At 40.3% G+C, this 23,296-nt stretch overlaps 1 protein-coding gene across 12 annotated transcripts in view; it reads left to right on the top strand.

The window, feature by feature from the left end:
• Nucleotides 1-16,000, top strand: part of EOGT (EGF domain specific O-linked N-acetylglucosamine transferase) — a 33,392-nt gene extending 17,392 nt beyond the window's left edge. For 2 of the 12 annotated variants that reach the window (XM_043518526.1, XM_043518525.1), the window contains exons 9-17: nt 1,025-1,117; nt 2,354-2,425; nt 2,602-2,688; nt 4,182-4,250; nt 7,752-7,813; nt 9,124-9,243; nt 10,110-10,212; nt 10,591-10,716; nt 14,643-16,000. In XM_043518526.1, coding sequence (XP_043374461.1) covers nt 1,025-1,117; nt 2,354-2,425; nt 2,602-2,688; nt 4,182-4,250; nt 7,752-7,813; nt 9,124-9,243; nt 10,110-10,212; nt 10,591-10,716; nt 14,643-14,756 — 846 coding nt within the window. In that variant the 3' untranslated portion in view covers nt 14,757-16,000. Of the gene's footprint in view, nt 1-1,024; nt 1,118-2,353; nt 2,426-2,601; nt 2,689-4,181; nt 4,251-7,751; nt 7,814-9,123; nt 9,244-10,044; nt 12,726-14,642 lie in introns of those variants that run through there. The other 10 variants (XM_043518527.1, XM_038411299.2, XR_006282639.1 and 7 more) reach the window with 9 other exon arrangements.
• The last annotated feature ends 7,296 nt before the right edge of the window (nt 16,001-23,296 follow it).

Below are 23,296 nucleotides of genomic sequence, written 5' to 3'. Positions count from 1 at the left end.
CAGATTTGTCTGCATAAGTGCCCCATTATGGCAACGCAGTAAAACGACCTCCCTGAAGACCTAGTACTCTACGTTACAAAGTTAGGTTGATGCAAGTTCTACTCCACAGTATGCTGTAAAAATTTCTCAAAAGGCATTGCGGTGGTGCATGGCACACTGGGATACCTACCTGTGGTGTACCATGCTTTGTAAGGACTTCTGGTGAGTGTGTGCAGCATCAACACAAGCAGCTAAGTCTGCATGAGCGATATACTAACTTCGGTGACCGTACACTGACTTGACTTACATCAAACAAAGCTTATAGAGTAGATGTGACCTAATTGGCTTGAAGGCAGTAGCAGGCTTCCATCTTCATATGGTCCAGCCACTGGAAGCATTCTTACCCATTGTGTTATGAGATACTGCAACAAGTTGTTACTTGTCGGTAGTGCCGAATTTCATCACAAATTTGCCTGTTATTTCATCCAGCAAATAGAAGTATTTCTATCAAAGGCACACTGGCTGAATCAAGTAGCTGCTTTGTGTCACTCAAGTGGGTAGGTATGTGCAGAGGGTGTTTCTAGAACCAGGAGCCTGTCCCAGAATCAGGTGGATCTGGAGCAGGCTTACAATAACTCTTTATTTCAAATGTCTGCTCTGCACATGCACTCACAAATCTCAGCAGCCCCACTTTACGTAACATCTTCCCCTCTGCCCTGCCACCCCACACCCACTGTTAGTTCTTTTGTCTTTGGGGAGAAGAGGGAGTGCTGGACTCCTCCCTTGCTGGCTAGTCTCTCCACCTCTTCAGGTTTGTCTAGACTAGAATTTATGCCTGTTTTAACCTGAGTTGATTCATTGCCAGTTAATCTGAGTTAGCTAATACAATTGACAGTTTTAGACATTGCAAATGTCTGTGGTTTACTCCAGGCTGTCCTGGTTACTGTGGTGATGGGGCCAATATAAGAACCTGAACTAAAATATGGAATCCACAGATTGTTACATGAGTGTTTGTTCATTGTGTGTGTTTTCTCTTTTCTCCTAGAGCTCGTACGGCTATGGGGATTTATTCAGTGAGACCTGGAAGGCATTTACTGACTATCACATAATACACTTGAAAACATACGACTCTAAAAGGGTATGGAATTGTATATTAAGCTATAGTGCCATGATGGAGTTTCCCAGCCAAACCAAAAGCCAATATTTCAGCCTGGTTACAAAGCATAGCTAGACTCAAGGTTTCCCTACAAATAAAGACCAGGGTTGTAACCCACTTCCCTGAAGTGGTGGCAGCTCTTGTGTAGACAGAGCCATACTTCCATGGTTCTGTAAGAGGAGATTGGGGTTTTTGCTTCAACAGCACATGTAGGCCTGTTTCTGACATTGGAATACATTATGGAGATTTTATGCCAACCCTGCTACAACATGCTAGTGAGATACTGTGTTGCAAGCTATTCTGCTGTAGATTCACACCCTGGCTTGCCACGCACTAACTTGCCATATAGACAAGCCCTAAGGGATTTTTTTGTGGTATTGTTCGTTCCAAATCTTGTAGTTTTCATTGGGTTATGTTTCTCATCTGTGTCTTAATATAGCTTTTGTTTGATATTCATGACCTATTATGATATTCCTTCCCTGCCCCCTTCAAACCCGCCTCCAAGATATGAAGACTCTGGGATATAGTCTACCCTTGATTTTTGTTCTCAAAAATCTAGCTGCCTTCCGTGGGAATTCATCTTATCCTCTCTCAAATTCCTCCTTTTAAACCTGCCTCTTCCAAATGCCTCTAGATTGCTGCATCTGCTTAGGTAGATGGACACCTGTGATTATTGATCCATGAAACTGCAAATATTCCCTTGTTCACCATCCTACCTACTCCTTTTTGTCTTTTTCCACCTGTTGCATCTTGTCAAAACACTAGACTGAGTTCTCTGGAACAGCAACTGTCTTTGGGGATGTTTATACTGCAGTCACAAGGTGTGACTGCAGCTCAAGTAGACACAACCGAGTTAGCTTTAATCTAGTTTGTTTAGGTCCCGGAGCAGGGAAACTGCAGCAGCGTGCTCTTCATCCCAGGCTAGCCCTGCGAGTGTAATTACCTGGGGTTCCAGGTTGCTCCAGACTTGAGATATCTAGATTACAGCTAGCTCAGGTATGTCTACTCAAGCTGCAGTTCCACCTTGTGATTGCATTATAGACATACCCTTTGTTCTGTTAGTTTGCAAAGTGCCTAATATAATGGCATTATGATTCTTGATTGGTGACTCTAGTTGCTGCCCCAATATAAACAGTATCTGCAGTGAGCAAGCATGAGGTGTGCCCCTTTAACTGTGTATTAGAGTACAACCATAACTTTAATGATCTTCCATTTCAGGTATGCTTTAAAGAAGCAGTGTTTTCATTATTGCCTCGAATGCGATATGGCTTATTTTACAATACACCACTGGTGAGTCCTTTTTATCCTGTCAATGTGAAAACTAGATATCTATGTTCGTATCAGCATAGAACTTCAGCAAACAAATGCTGGAAAAAACCTAGCTGAGTTATCACAAGTATATCAATTGTAATATAAACTGTAAGTGAAGCATCTGATTATAATATAAATTGCCTCTCTGATTTCAGATCTCTGGCTGTCATGGTACGGGATTATTTAGAGCATTTTCCCAGCATGTGTTACACAGATTAAATATCACACAAGAAGGACCCAAGGTATGACTGATACAATCTTGGTATGAAGCTTGCATTTCTTTTCTTTAAGCAATCATAGTTCTTACCCCAGTAAGAAGTAGTAGCTGTGAGTGTCCAGCAGAAAATAGTGGCAAATATTACTATTTTTTTGGTCCCTCGTACTGAGGTTTTGGGTCCATCTTTTGTTTCAAAAAGTTCTTTTAGCAAATATCTACACGTATTTGTAAAAGGCTGCTCCAAGTCCTGTTCCCACTGGAGAAGACCTTAGCACACCTCTTCCCCATTTCAGCCCTTCTGTCCCCAAGGACCTGCATTATGACAAATGTTCTTCCAGGCCAGGAGAGCTGGATGCGTAGCTTCTTCTGGAGTGGCTATCAAGCGCTGCCCTTGAACACCTGAGAGAACACCGCAAAGCCATGCATGCAAAGCATGCACTTCCCTTCTACAAAAACTCAGGTGCTGCCACTGCAGAGCCACAGATGACCTCCCTGATGACCTGGGAGCAGAGAAAGGAGCAATCAAATCTGGCCCTCTGATCCCTGCATGGTACCATCAGGCTGGCCCTAGGCTTATCAGTTTTAAAACACTTGTTATTTGTTCAGACCATTACAGTGACTGCGTTGATGGATACAGCAGCTTTTGATTTTCTGAAGTATTTGCCGGAGAGTAGCCTACATGTTATCACTAAGGAATACACTTTGAAAGCACAAGCATTTAGCTGTGCATCTCCCACTGATATTAATGGGACTCATGCAGCTAAATCTCTGGTCTCCACTTGGAAAATTTACCCCAAGGGTCCAACTGATTGATTTTAAAAGGGAAGGGAAGGGGAATTGCTACACAGGCAAAATAACTTTTTTCTGCAAGTCTTGTGCATGAATCATCCTCTGTTTCTTTCTTGCTACAGATGCCTATAATGGCCAATACAGAGATTCTTTTGTACTCCATGAAAGTATATACGTTTTTAAACCATTCCATTGTTGTTAGGGTCAAGAATTTTGCAAAATACATTAAATGTTTATGCTAATTTTGGAGGGTGTTATGTTATGCTACATCGGTATAACTATGTCGCTCGGGGTGTGAAAAATCCACACCCCAGAGCGACGTAGTTACACCTTTCTAACCCCCTGTGTAGACAGTGCTATGTTGACAGGAGATCTTCTCCCATTGATATAGCTACCCCCTCTCGGGGAGGTGGATGAACTACACTGACAGGAGAAGCTCTCCCATTGGCATAGTAACGCCTTCACTAAAGCACTATAGCAGCGCAGCTGCACTGGTGTAGGGCTGTCTGTGAAGACGAGCCCTTTGTCTTCAGCTAGCCACGTTTTCTCTGGGGTATGGAGACACTCCTGTATATGACACTTTATCTTCTCCAGGCCTGTGTAGAAATTTTTAATACTCAAGTAATTGTTTCCTTTTAAAAATTTCATGGCAGTTTTACCGAGTATTTTTGGTCCGTCAGGCCCTGCAGATGGGTATATAGCATTGCAGTATCTCTCGTCTCTTTTTAGGATGGAAAAATTCGCGTCACAATACTTGCACGCAGTACCGACTACCGGAAAATATTGAACCAGAATGAGGTTGGATTATTTTACTGTCTTTTAAAAAAAAAAAAAAAAAAAAAAAAAAAAGTGTAATTTTTACCAATCTTATGTATTGTGCTTGATGCGTTACGGTTTTCATATAAAACCAATACATTATCTAATGGTAAATCTTGAACAGGTTCAGTGGTAACACTACATTAATCTGACAGACATTCTAGCCAGTATCCATTCCTATATCTCTGGCTGTGAGCCTCGTAGCCTTTGTGGATTTCCTTATGGAGATTGGTAGAGGACAGCAAGTAGTGCTGCCAGATCAGAAGTGCCTGCCTTTAAAATTTAAAAAAATAAAAATGCCCACAGTCATAGAAATGTAGGGCTGGAAGGGACCTTGAGATGTCATCAAGTCCAGCCCTCCCCCTGCACAGAGGCAGGACCAAGTAAGCCTCGATCATCCCAGACAGGTTGTTGACAGTTCTTAAATCCCTCTGGTGATGGGGATTCCACAAACTCCCTTGGAAGCCTGTTCCAGAGCTTAACTACCCTTATAGTTAGAAATGTTTTCCGACTATCTAACCTAAATCTCCCTCACTGTAGATTAAGCCTATTATTTCTTGTCCTACCTTTAGTGGACGTGGAGAACAATTGATCACAGTCATCTTTATAACAGCCCTTAACCTATTGGAAGACTGTTATCAGGTGCCTCCTCAATCTTTTCGCAAGAAAAAACATGCCCCTTCTTCCCCCCCCCCCTTTTTTTTTAAACCTTTCCTCATAGGTCAGGTTTTCTAAACCTTTGATCATTTTTGTTGCTCTCCTCTGAACTCTATCCAGTTTGTCCACATCATTCCTAAGATGCGATGCCCAGAATTGGATGCAGTGCTCCAGTTGAGGCCTTGCCAGTGCCAAACAAAGTGTGACAGTTACCTTCCATGTCTTACGTATAACACCCAGAATATCAGCCCTTTTTGAAACTGCATCACGCTGTTGACTAGTTCAATTGGTGATCTTCGATAATGCCCACATCCTTTTCAGTAGTGCTACCACCTAGCCAATTATTCCCCATTTTGCAGTTGTGCATTTGATTTTTCCTTCTAAGTGAAAGGCTTTTTTTTATTTAATCTTATTAAATTCAGACCAATTCTCCAATTTGTCAGTCATTTTGAATTCTAATCCTGTCTTCCAAAGCGCTTGCAACCCCTCTCATATTGGGGTCATCTGCAAATTTTATAAGCATACTCTCCACTCCATTATTCAAGTCATTAACAAAAATATTGAATAGTCCTGGACCCAGAACTGACCCCTGTGGAATCCCAATAGATATGCTCTTCCAGTTTGACAAAAAACCATTGATAACTACTCTCTGAAAATTAAGAAAAGGAGTACTTGTGGCACCTTAGGTCATACATCTTAAAAACATATTCACTATGACTCATGCCAGCACTCTTTTTAAAAAGAAAAGGAGGACTTGTGGCACCTTAGCGACTACCAAATTTATTTGAGCATAAGCTTTCGTGAGCTACAGCTCACTTCATCAGATGCATTCAGTGGAAAATACAGTGGGGAGATTTATATTCACAGAGAACATGAAACAATGGGTGTTACCATACATACTGTAAGGAGAGTGATCAGGTAAGGTGAGCTATTACCAGCAGGAGAGTGGGGCGGTGGGGGGGGGGGAAACGGGGAACCTTTTGTAGTGATAATTAAGGGGGGGCCATTTTCAGCCGTTGACAAGAACATCTGAGGAACAGCGGGGGAAGGAATAAACAAGGGGAAATAGTTTTACTTTGTGTAATGACCCATCCACTCCCAGTCTTTATTCAAGCCTAAATTAATTGTATCCAGTTTGCAAATTAATTCCAATTCAGCAGTCTCTCACTGGAGTCTGTTTCTGAAGTTTTTTTTGTTGCAGAATTGCCACTCTTAGGTCTGTAATCGAGTGACCAGAGAGATTAAAGTGTTCTCCGACTGTCTTTCAAGCAGCTTTGCACCCACCTTATAGTAAATTTATCTAGACTTCATCCCTAGTTTGGTTTGACAATGTTATGTGGGACTGTGTCAAAGCCTTACTAAAATCAAGATAAAAGAAAAGGAGTACTTGTGGCACCTTAGGAATAGAACTCAGATCTCCAGATTCCTAGTCCCATGCCCTATCCACTGGACTGCATTGCTTCCCCTGTGCTGCCCTGCCCTATGCAGTGTGCTTTCTTGTAATGGACATGCCCCAGGAAGAGAGAGGTTAGCATCTTTTCTTGACAATACTATTATAGGGGGAAAAAAACACTCATGACCCCTCTCATTCTTCCATCATCCTGTTTTTTTCAAAAGCAGTAATAATAATGTCCATTAAAGCCCAGAATTGCATCTGTTCTAACCAATGACAAAATACGTCTACTAAGTAGCTTGTAAAGCTAGTAGTTTTGTCCTGTGTAACCCATTGACCTTATGTTCACATTTCCTGTAATAAGTGTGTGAGCTGTACTTGGTTATAAGTACAGAAAACCTTTGTGACTTTCTCCTGTAGAGACTGAGTAGCTACTAGGCATTGTGGCAGATGAAGTTTAGAAGGCATCTTTGGTTTCAGGCCTTGAACTAACAAGAGCTGCTGTTACTGTCTGTTGGCTGGCAGGGTAGATTTTAATTGCAGTGCATGACATTAGGTACCTAAAGCCCTGATTCAGCAAGGTACTAAAGCAAGTGCCTAGCTTTAAGCATGTGAGATGTCCTATTGAGTTCAGTGAGTCTTAATACCTTGTTGCATTGGGGCCTTAATCCCTGTATTAGACAGAGAGGGCTAAATTCTCATGTTAGTTCCTAGCACAAACTGGAATTATATTGATGGTAAATAGTCACTCCAGTGTAAAACTGGATTAAGCAAAGACAAGTTGAATCTCACTGGATTTATACTGCCATGATTGAGCCCAGAATCTGGCTCTGAGAACTAAGAGCTAGATTTTCAAAGGTACTTAGGTGCCTAAGCCTGCAGAGAGGCCCTTGGTGGTGTTTTCCAAAACTCCTAATTAAGTCAGGAGTCAAATTTTCATTGATTTAATTTAATTTCCCATTGAGTTAGGCATCTGTCCTGCCTAGGGGCTTCTGGAAATCCCAACAGGTGCCTATCTGCATCTTTTAGGTGCCTCAATACCTTTGAAAATCTGTCCCTAAAAGTCCTGTCTTGACCCTGTTCATGACAATGACAAAATAACCACTGGCTTCAGTGGTACCAAATCAGGTCTGAAGGGCTCACATAGAAGATAATTGAATCAGATCTTCTGCAGCTTCAGAGATTTAAATATAGTTTATTTAATCTTGCTGCAAGAAGTAAGATGCCTAATTGCGGGTAGGACTATATGAAGGAATCTCTGTGCTGCTACCTGGGATGACGAGATTGAGGGGGAAAAAATACTTTATATAGCAGTGGGAGTATGTGCTGTCATGTCCAATAGAATTCCTTGTGGGGGTTTGGAGAAGGTAGAAAGCTGCTGGGGAAAAGAAGTAAAACAAGTACTGCATTAAATTTTCCTCTTTCCTTCCTAGCTTGTGAATGCTTTGAAAACAGTATCAGCGTTTGAGGTCAAAGCAGTAGATTACAAGTACAAGTACGTATATTGGTTGAAAATCTTTATAGTGTCTGTGTTATTGGCTGCGCTTGATTATAATCCAGTAACAAATGGGGGAACTGAGGTCTAGCCCTCACCCATCCTCCTACCGAAAAATTCCTACCTATGTTTAGCTGCTTTTAGAAAATGCAAGAACTGTCAATATAAAGAGTAATTCTGTTACTGAGGAATTAGTGTGAACTAGTTAAACTCTCTCCACCCCCTTTCACAATGTGCTATTAAAAAATGTGTGTCGAAGTTTGACAGGCCCCAGACTGAACCTACTGTTAAGAATAATAAATGTTGAAATCTCCCCAAATCATTATGCGCCCACCATGCATCTGGGTTTGCTGCTTATCACTGCTAGCTGCACATCTCGGAACCGGTGACGCATGAGGCCAAAGGTCAGTTACCTCCACTCCCCTTCAATAGGTTATTTTGTAACTTCCTTTATCATTTTTGTTTTTGTAACAGTTACGGTGCCTGACCTGTGTGTCATGGTGCCTAGAGATTGCAGCCCCATTTGCTAGGCACTGTAGGCACACATAGTAAGAAACAGTCCTTGCACCAGAGAGCTGAGAGTGTAGACAGACAAAACAGACCTCAGGGATAAAGTGACTTGCCCAAGATCCCTCAGCAGGTTGTTGACAGACCCAGGAGGTGAGCCCATTCCTTGACTCCCAGTCTAATCCCCTGCATGCTAGACCTGTGAGTTGAAGCTCAATATCAGGAGGGAGTCGTGCACACACAGTCACGTCACGTCGTCCCCCCCCCCCCCCACACACACACACAGAGGCTGCCAAAGGGCCCAGGGCTCTGGCCGTTGCTGCAGCAGCTGCGACCAGAGCCCCAGGCCCTTTAAATTGCCGCTGGAGCTCCAGGTGGCACAGGCCAGGCAATGTGGAAGGGCTGGCTGGGATCCGGCTCCCGTACCGGTAAGTTTTTTCAATTTTACTTTCACCCCTGGGTCTAGCCAGTAAAGTAAGTGTTTGTTTGAATGTAACAAACAAATTTCAAAGAATCATTATTGGAGCATAATTAAATGTCATAACCTATCTGAAAAAGCTGTAAGTCTATAACAGTCTTACTAGAATGAAGTTATGAAATCTCCGATCTTTGTAATTCCATGCTGAATTGGTTCTGGGCTGAATAGTTGCAGTTTAGAAGAATTTTTTTAAAATAGATCAGTGCTTGGAGTGTTCCTTTTTTCAGAATTATCCATAAGTTATTTTTGCATTATCTGCATGTAGCTCATTCATGCTAAGATGGATGAGCATGCTGGAGACCCACACACATTATGTTGCCTGCAGGGAACTTGAATTTTCAGAGCAATTGAAAATCACGCATAACTCTGATATATTCATTGGAATGCATGGAGCTGGACTTACCCATTTACTCTTTCTGCCAGACTGGGCTGTTGTGTTTGAACTGTAAGTCAAACTGTTTTTCCTTTTTTAAGCCTATAACTTCAGATGTTCTTTATGTTCACTCCCTTGTTCGTATTTTTAGCATTTATAGTAACAGCTATAGGGTTGCCTGTGTGCTTCCATTATAAAGGCCCTACTTCAGTTGCTCATAAATTTTCATCTTTTGAGCTGAAACATTTTAGGCCTAGTCTCTTGCTAAGTCTTTTTGCAGCAAGAGCAAGGTATGTATGTGTGATCTGTTATATGAAGTTCTCACCACCTTAGCCTGTGACTTCAACAGAACTCATGGCTAAGCAGAGAGCAAACTACTTGGTCATTGGATGGGAAAACTCCAAAGAAAGGAGGGGGTATTGGTTGAATTCTTCCCTATGAGTCAATGTGGCAGCAGTACGGTGGAGTATGGGGGGAATGGTGGTGGCCAGGTGAGTCAGTTAGATGAGATGGGAAATGGAAGTCCTAACCCTTAAAGATTCCATGACTACATTTAAAGACTCCATGACAGGAGTGCCAGCATCCCGGCTAAATTCCAGCTCCGTTATTTGCATTCTGTCCTACCTTCATTTCTCTTAAATATATTTTTGGCTGAAAAGTATTGTTATTAGACACCCTTGCTTTTAAAAACAATGGCCAAACATACTGCATTTTATTAAGAACATTTATTTCCCCCCTGGGCAATCCTGTTTTAAAATCAGTGGAGTCACCAAGGTTATAAGTCACAGTAGAATTTGGCCCATTGCCCACGATCTTTCGGTTTTATACACTGACAACGAACGTGCACACTGTAAACTTTATCCATCTTGATAGACTGCAGGGCAGTCGTTGTGGGTAAATATCTGCTTTAAAATGACAGTGATGCTGCATGTCCCCAGATACAACTGTGAGGATGAACGCTGCTACCTAGATTTAGCAAGGCTGCGAGGCATCTGTTACATTACCTGGCAAAAAAAGAACAAAGTGTTCCCTCAAGATCAGGTAACTTTTAGTCATGGGGGGTAGGACATCATTTTTTCTCATTTTTAATTGTTTAAAGGTAGATTTGTTTTTACTCCTCTCGATTCTTGTACATGAAATATGATTTCTGTGCTTTAGCCCAAATTAACTTCCCTGCTCTGATTAAGGAGTCATTTTATATTAATAGCTGGGGGAGGAAGAGAAATGAAATTAATTGGCCATTAATTCAAGTTGTCAATAACACCGCTGTTATACAGTTACTTACTTGCACTGTTGCTTTTGGGGAGATCCGAGGATTGGAGATTATAAATTAAAATGGTGATCACTCAGTTTTCTATTTGGTTTTTCAAATGAAAGAAGTGCCTTATTTGCTTGTATAAACCTGTTTCATTTTTCCAGGGACACCACCCAACACTGGGAGAACACCCAAAGTTTACTAACTACTCATTTGATGTGGAAGAATTTATGTACCTTGTGCTTTTGGCTGCCGATCATGTATCACAACATTCCAAGTGGCCATTTAGGGTAAAACATGATGAATTCTAGGTCAAATTTGAGGTTTAAAACATTCTTTTAAGCAACACTTCATTAAAATGTGTTAAAATAGATACAAATCCATGCTGGTACAAAACTTACAAACAAAATCCCCTATCAAAAACACTCCTATAGCTTTTTACTGTATTTTCATATTCTCTCTTCAGTTCTACATTTTATTCTAGAGTTTTTTGTTGGTGACTTCTATTTATCAAGATTATTTTTGCACTAGTTGTTTGCATTGCTAATTCTCATTACTTGACTTTTTTGTATAAAGATTTGTCCATCCATTTCATGTTATATTTGTCTCATGTATAAATTGTCCTCTTGTAGCAAGCTGTGCACAATTGGAGAGAGGTGGGGTGGGTTGTGTGTGTTGCGGAAGGATTAGTACAGAACTATTTCTCAAGTTGATCATGGTATGAATGACATATGTATTAAAGTGTAATAGGGGAAACAGTTCTCCCATCCCTGTTCCAGTCTTTGGTCTTGAAGCTTCTATGCTGCAGTACTATACGTGTTGCAAATAAAATATCTGGGTAGGAATTGACTTCCTATCTTTAGATTTTAAGCTATTCCGTTGTAAAGCACCTGTTATCCATACAAAGCAGTTGCTATTTGATACAGTGTATACCCTAAAGGTCATATTTTTAACTCAGAGGCATTTTCCAGCTACAGATAAAAACCTTTCATTTTTATGATAAAAACCTAAATCTTCTAAAGTTAGCAATAGTTTGTATTAATCCTGTGGCTCTCCCCACTTCTCCAAAAAAATTAGGTTACAATTATAAAAAACACCAGTTCTGACGACAGTCCCTGTTTGGGTTAGGTCAAGTCTTATGTAAGAAATCTTTCTTAATCATATATTAATTGAGGTAGTTCAGATAATTCCAGGTATTTCTAATTTTTTCACAAAAGCAGCTCTTCTGTGGCAGAAAACTTGACAGACACAGTATTACATATACTCTTTGAGGAGGTTTAAAGGAATTGACTGTTTTGTCTGGCAAAAATGATAGGATGATGTAGGCCTCTCAACTAAATTGAGATATAACTAAATCATGAAAGGAACGTTGTTGTTCTAGGCAATAAGAGCCTGATTCACAGTGGGACTTGCTTCAGTGGGATCAGGCCCTGTGGATGGGCATTTCAAAAGTGCTCTGTATTGGTCTAACTCAGCTCCCATTAAAGTCAGTCGGAGCTTTACCATTGACTTCAGCGAAGGCAGAGTTAGGCCCTTGCTGAGTGTGTCTGAAAAATTCCACTCTAGGGGAAATCCTGACCCTGTTGAGTTCATTGGGAATTAAGGTGACCAGACAGCAAGTGTGAAAAATTGGGACAGGAGATGGGGGCGTAATCGGGACTGTCGCTATAAAATAGGGACATCTGGTCACCCTCGTGGGAACCCTCTGATTGACTTCAGTAATGCAAGGATGACGTGTAAAAGATTTGTATAAATACCTGAAAATTGAGTTCAAGAAGACGAAGGAAAGAGTTCCATGTTATGTATACTGTGGATTTTTGAGAATGAATTCCATACCATTCTTGCATTATAATGGTACAGTATCTCAGTTGCCTGAGGCGGAAGATATATGTATGCAAAAGCAAGAACGTGTTACGTTAAGTGTAAACACTTGAGTGGTATAATTTTAGATATTATTGACTTCCATTCTGTAACAATCATAGGCAATTTCACAGAGTGTAGGCATATTTACTGTCCTGCCTACAATGGTAAAGATAAATTACTGTAAGTATAGCTTGCCTGTAGATCTCTCCTGACCTTAAACAGTGTATAGGAAAGCTAGAGATCTAAACCAGAATGCATAAAGATATTTGGTTCAGTTCTTAGAGCAGGATATTAGGGAACTGACATGTAAAGCTGTTTCACTTTTTAAAGGAACTGTATAAGCAAAATTGCACTTCTTGACATGAAAAAAATACCTTTTAAAATACAAATATCTGAGAGAGAGTTCTTGCATTTGTGTGTTTTACCTCTTTTTTTTTTAAAAAAAAAGAAAAATGTATAAAAGAAATATAAGCTAGTAAATGTGTACTGAAAATTTAAAATATTGTAAGACTAAGGAAAACATTAACTATGGAATGTGCACAGATGTATTTGATAAAGCGAGAATTTTATATAAAAATCATAATGCATTGCAAAAAGAATCGCTGTTTTGCCTGGGGTTGAGGAGGAGGTGTTTCATGCATCTAGCTGTCTGTATAGTGCCTTTTCTTACTGTGACAAAGGCCAGGTGACTTGCTGAGTTCCGCCACGATTGGCAATTTTCAATATCTGGTTGTGTCGACACTTAAGTGTTGAAGGGTTGATTGATTGTATACTAATGTGGTTCTGGATGAATTAATAAATTGTTGGTTGTTGAGAATAAGCAAGTGTCCTGATTTGAGAAACATTGTTCAAGTTAAAATTGACCTGAAAAGAACCCAGCTTTAAAATGAGTAAGCTAATGTCCTGGACTTGATTTAAAAAAAAAAAAAGGGGGGGGGTAATTCTATTTGATTTCATTCTATATTGACTACAGCACTTACCTAGTTGGCAAACCTAGTTTGTTAGATTTCAGCTTTCAAATCTAACTGGACCTTGGAAATTCATAAAAATTGACCCCCTTTCATATTTACATAATTATGCCTAGTTTATTCCTGGATTGTGCATGTGCTTGGATTGACAGGTCCAAGGTCTGACCTTTGATGATTGTCAGAGGACATCAGGGTATCCTGCATAAAGCTGTGATCCTGCAAAGGCTTTAGCATATGCTTAACTTTATGCATTGCAAGTAGTGCCTGTGAAGTCAATGGGAATACTCTCAGGGTACAGCTACTCAGAAGCTGGAAGGTGTCATTCTAGCTTGGGTGACATGCACCCATAGGTACCCACTTCCCAGTGGGTGCTCGACACCCTCCCACCCTGCCCCTGAACCACCCTCACCCCACCCTGATTCCACCCCCTTCCCCCGCCTCTTCTCTGCCTCCTCCCCTGAGCACGCCATGTCCCCGTTTCTCCCCCTCCCTCCCAGAAAGTCCTAAGTGCCACCAAACAACTGTTAGGCAGTGGGGGGAGGGAGGGGCAGGAAGCGCTGGGTGGAGTGGGGACACGGCACACTGTGGGAAGGGAGGGGAAGGAGGCGAGGAGGGGGGAGCTTGGCTGTTGGTTGGTGCAGAGCACCCACTAATTTTTCCCCATGGGTGCTTCAGCCCCAGAGCACCCATGGAGTCAGCACCTATGCATGCACCCATTACTTCTACTCAAGCAAGCCCTGAAAAGACAGGGCCATAAAACCCAAGGAAGGGCAAGGTCTGAAGGAGGAAGGAGTGATAAAGAGTTTGAAGGCTGGGGAAAGATCAAAGAGAATGAGAACAGTGAAGACACCAAGCCTTAGGTGGATGTTTGAGGCCTTGATGAGCATGTTGCTCCATGGATCCAGGAGTGGGAGGAAAAGGGAAGATGATATAGACATAAATTGCACATGCAACACACATGCAAGGAGCTAGTGTGTCAAGCGTAAAAGGGTGTATGGGTGGATTTCTGAGGATGGGAGAAATTAGAAAATGTTTGTGCACAGAGGAAGTAGAGTCAGAAGAGGAGGACAGGGTAATGCAACAGAGATCAATCACCAAATGGGGAATGAGGTGGAGGGATTGGAATTGGACAGTAGGTGGCAGACTTCAAAATTGGTGGTAGAATAAAGAACGGGAGAGTGCATGGACGATGGTCATAATGGACCTTGTTGCCCTTCTCCCTAAAAAGGCTGCCTAAATTTTTCAAATGTTTTGTAGAAAGTCTTTTTCTTTTTCTTTTTTTTAATGAAAATATACACACTTGTTTAAATTACAATGAAACACCAAAATGAAATAGGTATTGATTTTTCCTTTTCCCACTCCTTGTTCCTTTTCTCCTCTTTCAGTGGCAATATGGGGGCAGAGTCCGTCTGTGGAGGGAGAAGACGGGAAGAGGAGCACAAATGAGACACTCCCCCCCCCCCCCCCAAAAAAATGAAAACTGGATTTTTTTAAAATGAAATGTTCATGAAAAAAAAAATACTTTTTTTTTCAAAACTTGTGGTATGAAAATTATTTTTATTTTTTTTCCCCAGCTCTATCTTTGGTCAGTAGAATTAATAAAAACTATTTGAGAGAAAAATTATTTAATGGGTTATGAGGGTAGTGTGAAAAGTCACCTGTTTTTGAAGTTGGTATGTGTTCTGCCATCATAATATTCCATGAACTTTTGAGTTCAACTTTATATTGCTGTAGAGTATCAGTGATCCAGTTTTAATATTCTGTGATCTAGTTTTCCATTCGTAGATTCCATCCTTTTATTACGTTTGTGTTCAAACTCTTCTAATTTTTGAAACAAAGCATTACTCAAAATACTGAAAGTTGTAACATTTTTGCTTTAACCAAGTAGGTGGGTTTTTCAGAGGTCTGCAGTAATCCTGCTGACCTGCACTCATTATAAATCTATTTTACTTTTGTCCTTGTGCGAACTTTTGATTTCCTTATAGTTTGAAAGGAGAGTGCTTGCTTCAGAATGCACTAAAGACTACAGCACTAGATGGCACTAGAACACTTTCAAATGTCTCATATGATTGTGGCTCTTTAAATGGAATCTCATTATAAATGCAAAGAATCGGCTCAGAAGCAAGAACAATAAAGCTACTCCTAGAGATGATGATTTTGTTTTTCCCTCTTCCTATTTGTAGAGACAAATTGTCTGAAAAAATAATCTGGACAGTCTTCAGATTTAAGTGTGGTGTTTCTCAGATGCTGTAACATCTGAATTTTTTTTCATTTCTTGATGCCTTTATGAAAAAACTTAGCTGGGCTTAGAAAACCAATTTTCAATGAACTTTCTAGCACTCCTTTATTTTCTTGTGAAAGGGCATTTAGTACAAAATCATCACTTTTTAGCACTTAACACATTTCCCGTTCTGCTTGGAGGCCTAATTTCCGTTTATGCCACAGCATTACCTAGGTTGCATGATCCATTATGTATCATCAACTACATAATTATCTCTACCACTTAGTTCGGTAGGGGTTTTGCTTGATGAATGTGCACTTGGTGTGGTTGCGTTTAGAAATGAGAGCTGACTTTCACTCACAAATCAGAGTGAAAAGACTGCAGGATGGAACTCTTGCCCGCATGGTGGTTTTATTATGAGGCAGCAGTAACTGAGTGGATTCATATTTTGAAGAAAGATACTTGGATGGATTTGTGCTCTTTTTCAGAGAAGCTTGGGTATGGGGAACCTGCAGTAGGAAGGAAAAGGATTAAAGTAAAATTAACAAATGCACCTTGACCCTGTAGGGTGTTGATTACCTCTTGGAAGGTGCAGAATGTTCACAACTCCCACTTATTATTTATAAAAGTCATTGGCAGCTGAGATATCTCAGCACTTGGTATGACCATGCTCAGAACTTTCTTTAGCTGAACAAAATAAAAGTAATGAAAGACAAGGGGGTCATTATTTGAATCAAAGGCAAGATGGGCCAAAACAAAAGGTAGGCATCTTTCATAATAAAGTGTAAGTATTGTTAGGAGGTAGATGTTATGGCCAAAATGTTCACAGTTAGGGTGACTTCAGGCACCTGCACTGAGATTTCCAAAAACAGCCGAAGGGAGTGAGGCGTTTAAATCGGAATGAAATTCAAAACCTCTTCCCTTGTCAGTAACACAAATGCTACACCTTTGGGTTATATGCAGAAAGCATGAAGGGATCACCGATATGCAGAAATAGCAGTCTGCACTTAGAGTACAGTGTTAACAAAAAAAAAAAAAAATCCAGCACATTTTGCATAGTATTCATGAAAAAATTTGGGATATATGAGTCAGTCCCTTTTCATCCAATGAAGACAGTAACTTTAACATTGTCCTTTCTTGGTGGCTGTAGTCTAACAGGTATTTGGATGCAACACACTCACTGGAAGGGGATTTATTGCCAGCCCTCCCGCTGCCTACTTAGTAGCAATAGGGGGCAGGCAGAGTTCATTTGGGGAGCTACCTAGCTGGTCATTGATTTGGGTTGTTTGGATGCTGAATGCCGTGGGCCAGAGTTCTTTTGCTAAGTTGTGCTTGCTCTTTGATTATCATAGCTCTGAGCTTTTGGGGGGCAGGTAAAGTACACTGGTTTCAGAGTAGCAGCCGTGTTAGTCTGTATTCGCAAAAAGAAAAGGAGTCATGTGTAAAGTACACTGTTTGCTAATTTATAGCGGGCATGGAGACCAAACATTGGCTTGTCAGCAGCAAGGGAAGGTCGTTCCTAGGGCACAGTGGCAGTTGTATATTTTGTGCATAGGGTATGCTCCTCAAGACACTCTGGGAGTTATTGTTTTTTCCTGGTGAATACAGGAGTTAGGCCTGAAAGGGGCAGAACTTGGCATGAAATGGTGAGGCTACCTTGAGCAGATTCTCACCAGGTGTATATCATGATATTTCCACTTTATATCCATGGAACTGCACCTATCTTCATCAAGTGAGGACTAGCCTTGATTATTAATCCATTTGTATTTGGGTTTGATGAACATTCATTTGCAGCTTTGGTGGAGACCTTAGGTGGGGGTTCCTGTTTTGATAAGTTTTGGGGCCTAACGATAATTGGAGGATGGATTTTAATTGTCTGTAATGTTGAAACTTACTAATAAAGATGCAGCCTCCTTCTCCTGCACTGTGCTGCCCACTGATTCATTTCGTGGGGCTTATCCGTGAACAGAGAACTACCATTTGTTATGTGATAAAGGAGCAAGGTGTGTGCATGACAATGATTGTCATTGGACATCATTCATTATTCCATCAAGAATGTAGAATGTTAGTCAATAAAAAGCCATGTTTATTGAGTTGACTGTTCCGAATTGTTGGGTTTTTTTTTTGACCACTTACCATGCCAAGGCCCCGATAATATAATGAAATATGCCTTTTACCTCTCATTTCATCTTTGTCAAACTGACCGTACATTCTCAGCTTGTCATAATTGAAAGTACTTGAGCAGCATAAGAAAAATAACAATCAATCATGCCTTACTGCAGAGGGATCTGTGGAAGAGTCTGAGACAGAGTCAGGACAGATGTTGCTAAATGAAGGTGTTCAAGACCAGATGAAAACGTGTTGAAGAACATTGGTGAAAGGGTGGATCCCAAGCTCGCTCAGAGCTGGGGAAAGTGTCTAGTGATTTCTCCTCCTTTGCCACCTTTACATGAAGAGTTGTATTCAGCCTTTCTTATCATTTATTTATCGTGATGTTAAGTTACTCTAAAGTATTTCATCTTCCCTTTCTGCCCTCTTAGATATACATCCTTTGATGCATCATAATTCATTATTTAAGAAGCATGGATTCTACTTGACTTCTTAAAGCTATTTTCCAACCTGTAGTTTAATGTTGTTGTTGGTAATTTGTATAATTATGTCAACAGCATTTCAACAGGTGACAAGTGTTGATGGTTAATAAATCCCTCTTTCCTGAATTCCTCAACCCAGTTCCCATCCCCCACACACATCACCTGACGGTAATGAGGCATTAGTGTAGGCTTTTGAGAACTTTTTAAAAAACATGGAGGAAGGGCAGTGGGCCTTGCATGAGGTACTGAAATATGATCAGCAGAGCACCTAAATATGTGCTTAACTTTATGGAGGAGTGCAAGTGCTTTGTTGAATAGGGATTGACTTAAGCACATGCTGAATCAGAGCCCAAAAAAATCAGAGCTCTACAAAAAAAAAAAAAGATGGAATGGGTTAGTGGTAAATGCACAAGAGTGGGAATCAGGAGACCTGAGTTCTATATTACTGGCTCTGTTGGAGACTTTCTTGGTCAAAATCAAACCCTGCACCTTTTGGTCAAATTAAACCTTTCTGTGCCTTTGTTTCTCAATCTGTGAAATGGGGAAGTCTTACCACACAGGAGTGGTTTGAAGCAAAATGCATTCATGTTTATAAAGTGCAGTGGAATCCTCTGATGGAAGGCATTGTCGAGTACAGAGTAATCTCTGTTGATGTTGTTAATTACTAATTTGGGTAATAGCTGTCAACAGAAAAAATTGCAGCTGAAAAATGCATCAGCACATCTTGAGGACTGAGAGCAGTGCTATAATGTGAATTGTGGTGAGTAATCTATTTGTTCATTGGGTATAGTGCTTGAATGAATGCCAAATGCAGGCATTTGGTTTGTGTTTTTTTCTTGAAGGTTTACATGAAAACTCTGTGGGAAGTGTGCGCAACAGGTTATCGTATCTTCAAAGCGGATCTTAATTGTTCACCCTATGTCTTTTTCCTGACAAGAGAGAACTGCAGAATTAATCCAATACAGAATATTAAACATTTCATTAAAATACTGCTAAGTAAACCAAGAGTAACACAGATGCTCCAAATCTCCTTCCAGTGCCCTTGGTTACAATATTGCCTTTGATATTATTCAGCATTTTTAACATTCAATCCTGTGGGGGAAAAAAATTGGGAACACTAGACCTTTTAATTCATGCTTCAAAGAAAACATTTCTGAATGTTATGTAATAAATCAGTCATTACTTACTAAGTAACCTTAAAGCTTTCTTTTTGAAATCAAGAATACAGAGGAGAAATAGGGATTTTAAAAAATTGACAGCTTTCTGGGCACTTGCTGTAAAGCCTGTTTTATTGATCAGATTTCAAACAGTATTTGATATTAGTGCCATGCAGTGACATCAAATCATAATGTTGTTCTCTCCTTAGAAACAACCGTAGAAAATTATAGAATCCCCGTATGTCCCAGAAGCTTGATCTTTCTACAGAAGGGACTTATGGTAGTTATTTGAGTATTTCTCAAATTCCACTGACTCAGCTGTCCACAAGCCAACATCTTTTCCTTAGTTTTTTCTGTAATGTAAACATTAGATAGTGAATTTCTTTTTTTAGGGCTTTTGTGGGTAGCCCCATTTTGATAGACCAACATTTACTTGTTCAGGATCTCTTTCTCTCTCGATTATCTAGCAACACATCTACACTGTTTGCATAACCAATATTCTTCACCTTCTCAAATTAGTTAGGTTTTTTCAGTACAAAAATCCGTGTTGAAATGTCATAGAGCCATGAAGTTTAAGGCCAGAAGGATCCACTAAATCATATAGTCTGGGACCTGTATATCACAGGCCATCAATATCACCCAGTGCACTAAACCCAACAACCAAAATGAGACCAGAGTAGTCTCCTATGGGCTGTAATACGCTATTATGTGCCACAGGCTGAGAAGTTGAGGTATCAAGGTGTACCAGTGTCTGTGTCCCCCCTCAATGGAAGGGAAATTATTACAGGAGATATATCCAGATAATCCTGGCAAGCAACCCAGACCCACAGGCTTCAGAGGAAGGCAAAAAATCCTTAAAGTCGCTGCCAATCCGACCTGCCAAGATTTTGGGATTTCTGTAGGCTGGATACATCCATGGATTTAGCAGCCTGTACCATAAACTCTTGCTTGCACTGGAAAATTGATCCTTTGCTGGAAATGCTTTTCAGCAACACTTCCCCCTAAGTCACTTCCAGTTTTGGCTTAAGCATAAGGCCTTTTCTGTATTAGAAACTGTAGAAATTGTGTTAATTAGCCTAACGCCATTGAAACCTGTATTAGGACTGGTGGGATTTTTTTCTAGAATTTTCCACTATATACGAGGCTTCAAACTAAAGCACACACATCCATTTTAATAGTTTCACAGAAATGTACTGGAGGCTTGCCTTAAGCCTCCGTTTTGAAATGGTGTTAAAATTAATTTTGTCTGCTCTGCAGTTCACATTTAAAATGTGTTTGATCATTTTCAGCAATCATTATTGTAGATGAGGTTTAAGCAGCCAGGTGTGAGACCCTCAACACCATCCTCTATGGTATTGAACTACATCTCTTCACACTCTGAGATACAAGAGTACTGCTTTGATTCTCAAGCCTCTTGTGCGTTACAAATTTCCAACTGGGAAACAGAACCTAAATCTACAAGCTGCTATTCAGCGTGGTATTTCCAGTCTATTAAAATGGCATTTCTAGTGGCTGCATCTCAGCCAGATTGGTTTCAGAACTCGAAACACTGTCAACTTTTGTCTACTCAGAGAAGGCAGGGAAACAAAGTGAGTACCCCAAGTTACCAGAAGAAAAATCCAGGCAGAAGAAAAGCATTAAAATTATATGCTATTAGCTTGAGGTAGGTGGGGTTTTTTTTTCCCCAGGACTAATTCTATTTCACATACCATCTGTGGTGCAGGGGAAAGAAAGCCTATAAGGGTATTATTGTTCACTGGATATGAAACAGCATACTCAAGTCAGATATAGCACATGGTCTCTAAGCCCTCCAGAGTATATTCATTCAGATCAAATTCTGCAATTTGGGTGTCTCTTCACAGCTTCATAAAATGTGATAAACAAGCTTTGGAGTAATTCAGATCATTCCCTTGCATTTTTCAACAGTGAAAGTTGTCTTCCTGTTCATCAAGCTCGGTTGGGTTTCTTTGGAGTTCTTCTGTTTTCTCAAGTCTTTGTCACTTACTATTCACCTCCCTTTTCCAGCTCACTAATGAATGTATTAATCATTAGTGCAAATAATTTTGGCCTCTTCCCTCTTAACCCTTTTTCAATGTTGAAAACGGGCCATTTATGCCTCACTCTTTGTTTCTGTCTCTTAATCAGTTTCTGATCCACAACAGTACTTTGTCTTTCATACCATGGCTGCTTAGTTGTATCAATGGCTGCTTGTGAGGGACTTTGTTCGAGACTTTTTGAAAGTCCACATAATTTATATCTACCACTTCTCCTTAACCACTATTTGGGGATACACTCAAAGAATTCCAGAGTGGAAGCCACAATTTTCCTTTTACAGAGCCTAATGCTGAATCTGAGTTTTAATTTACTCAATTTTGCCCTTAAGGATTTCTTAATTAGCTTCCTTTTTTCTTTTTTTTAATTCCCCCTTTCAAAAATTGTCACCATACTCATTTTTAGCCCCATCCCTCCCCCAAAGACATTGAATTTTATATTTTTGTCACCATACCTGACTGCCACTAATACTTTAATTGCCCAACTGTAGTTATGACTTGAACTGTCTCCCATCATTCTCTCCACGGAGAAAGGGCTGGTTGGGATACTTCAGTTCAGGACTGAATTCCAATGTTTGGGACTCTGAAGCCTGATGGCAACTCGCTAAAGGCTGGGACCACCCTGACCTGGATGTGGGTAGTGAGTTTTTCTGTGCATTGGAGTTTAGTAAAGTTCTAGCTATTCACTGAAACCACAGTCAGTTGTGGGGAGAATTTATTCCCCAACCTCTCCATGGCAGCACAAATGACAGAAAGGCTGAAGATGTAATGACACTTGTAGTAGTATAAATTATTTACCGAACAATAGATAGAAGAATGCCATCTACTGCAGTGTGCTTAACAAATCTATAGCAAATACTTCTATAGTCATGCAAGATCATTTTAAATGCAATTTCTCCACCCAAGCATTTCTTGAAATATTTCTCAAGAATATTTTGTTTGCCGGGAAACCAATTCCTATTGTGCTCTAAACATGCTGCTGGATATGACTGTTTATATGTATTGTCGCTTTGAAGGAGGCTTGTGTAATTGTTGCTTTTTTAATAAGACTGGTATATATTTTGTCTTAGAGACCTTCATTCTTTTGGGGACCCGTGTATTAAGCCTCCATGTTTTCTGGCATGTGCTGTTTATAGAAGTTCATCAGTTAGTAATAAAAAGGCACGAGGAAGAGAAAATATTTGGTGTTAATTTGTAATGGATACAATGCAAGCTCTCCCCACTTTGCTGACATTCTACTGTATCAGTTAGTGAGGTTAGACTAAGGGGATTATAAAGGAATTCCTACCATTGATTTTCCTGGATTAATCTTCTTTATGCAAGGGTCAAAAAGGATAGGGATTAATAAAGCAATTAGGAATCAGATACAACATGCCATTCTGTTTGCCTACTGTTGCTTAGGAAGGTGGTAACTTAACTGTGTTTATAGAATCCATTAAAGTAGGGGAGGGGGAATAAATCTAGACTGAAAAGGAAGGCCATTAACCATTTTAAATTGAACATAGTCACTAGCACAAAAACCCCCACAGATGACTCTGTGGACTTCAGCACTTTTGCTGACTGTTAAGGGCTCGGTCCTACTCCCACTGAAGTCAATGCAAAGACACCTCAGGATCTCAGATCCACCTGTTGATAAAAAAAAATAATCTCAAAATTAAACGTTGACAGACTTTTTAATGTGTCTCCCCCAAAATGCAGATCGGCTGAGTATGTACATCTCTCCAGTGAGAGTTTTACTTTTTTATATGGAGCATGAGGTGTGGCCCCTCAGTTCTAATTTTCCTTTGGGTGTGCCACAAAAAAAGGGGTTGGCAGTACTTCACTAGCAGAAAGATTGTTGCCCTGGGTGATGCTGAGCAGTCATGCCTATGAGGAAAGACTTGGAAGGTTTGCTATGAAAAAAGGGTGTACAAATATTTGTCCTGGGAAATATTTTATTTAATATGTATTTGTATCACAGTATTGAGTAGAAGCTCCCATCAGCGTCTGGGACACCTCTTTGTGCTGGGCACTGTGCAT

The sequence above is a fragment of the Dermochelys coriacea genome, chromosome 7 (genome assembly GCF_009764565.3).
Source record: "Dermochelys coriacea isolate rDerCor1 chromosome 7, rDerCor1.pri.v4, whole genome shotgun sequence".
Classification (NCBI taxonomy): Eukaryota; Metazoa; Chordata; order Testudines; family Dermochelyidae; genus Dermochelys; species Dermochelys coriacea.
The sequence above is the reverse complement of the archived record's forward strand: the minus strand, read 5'-3'. Positions and strand labels throughout refer to the sequence as shown.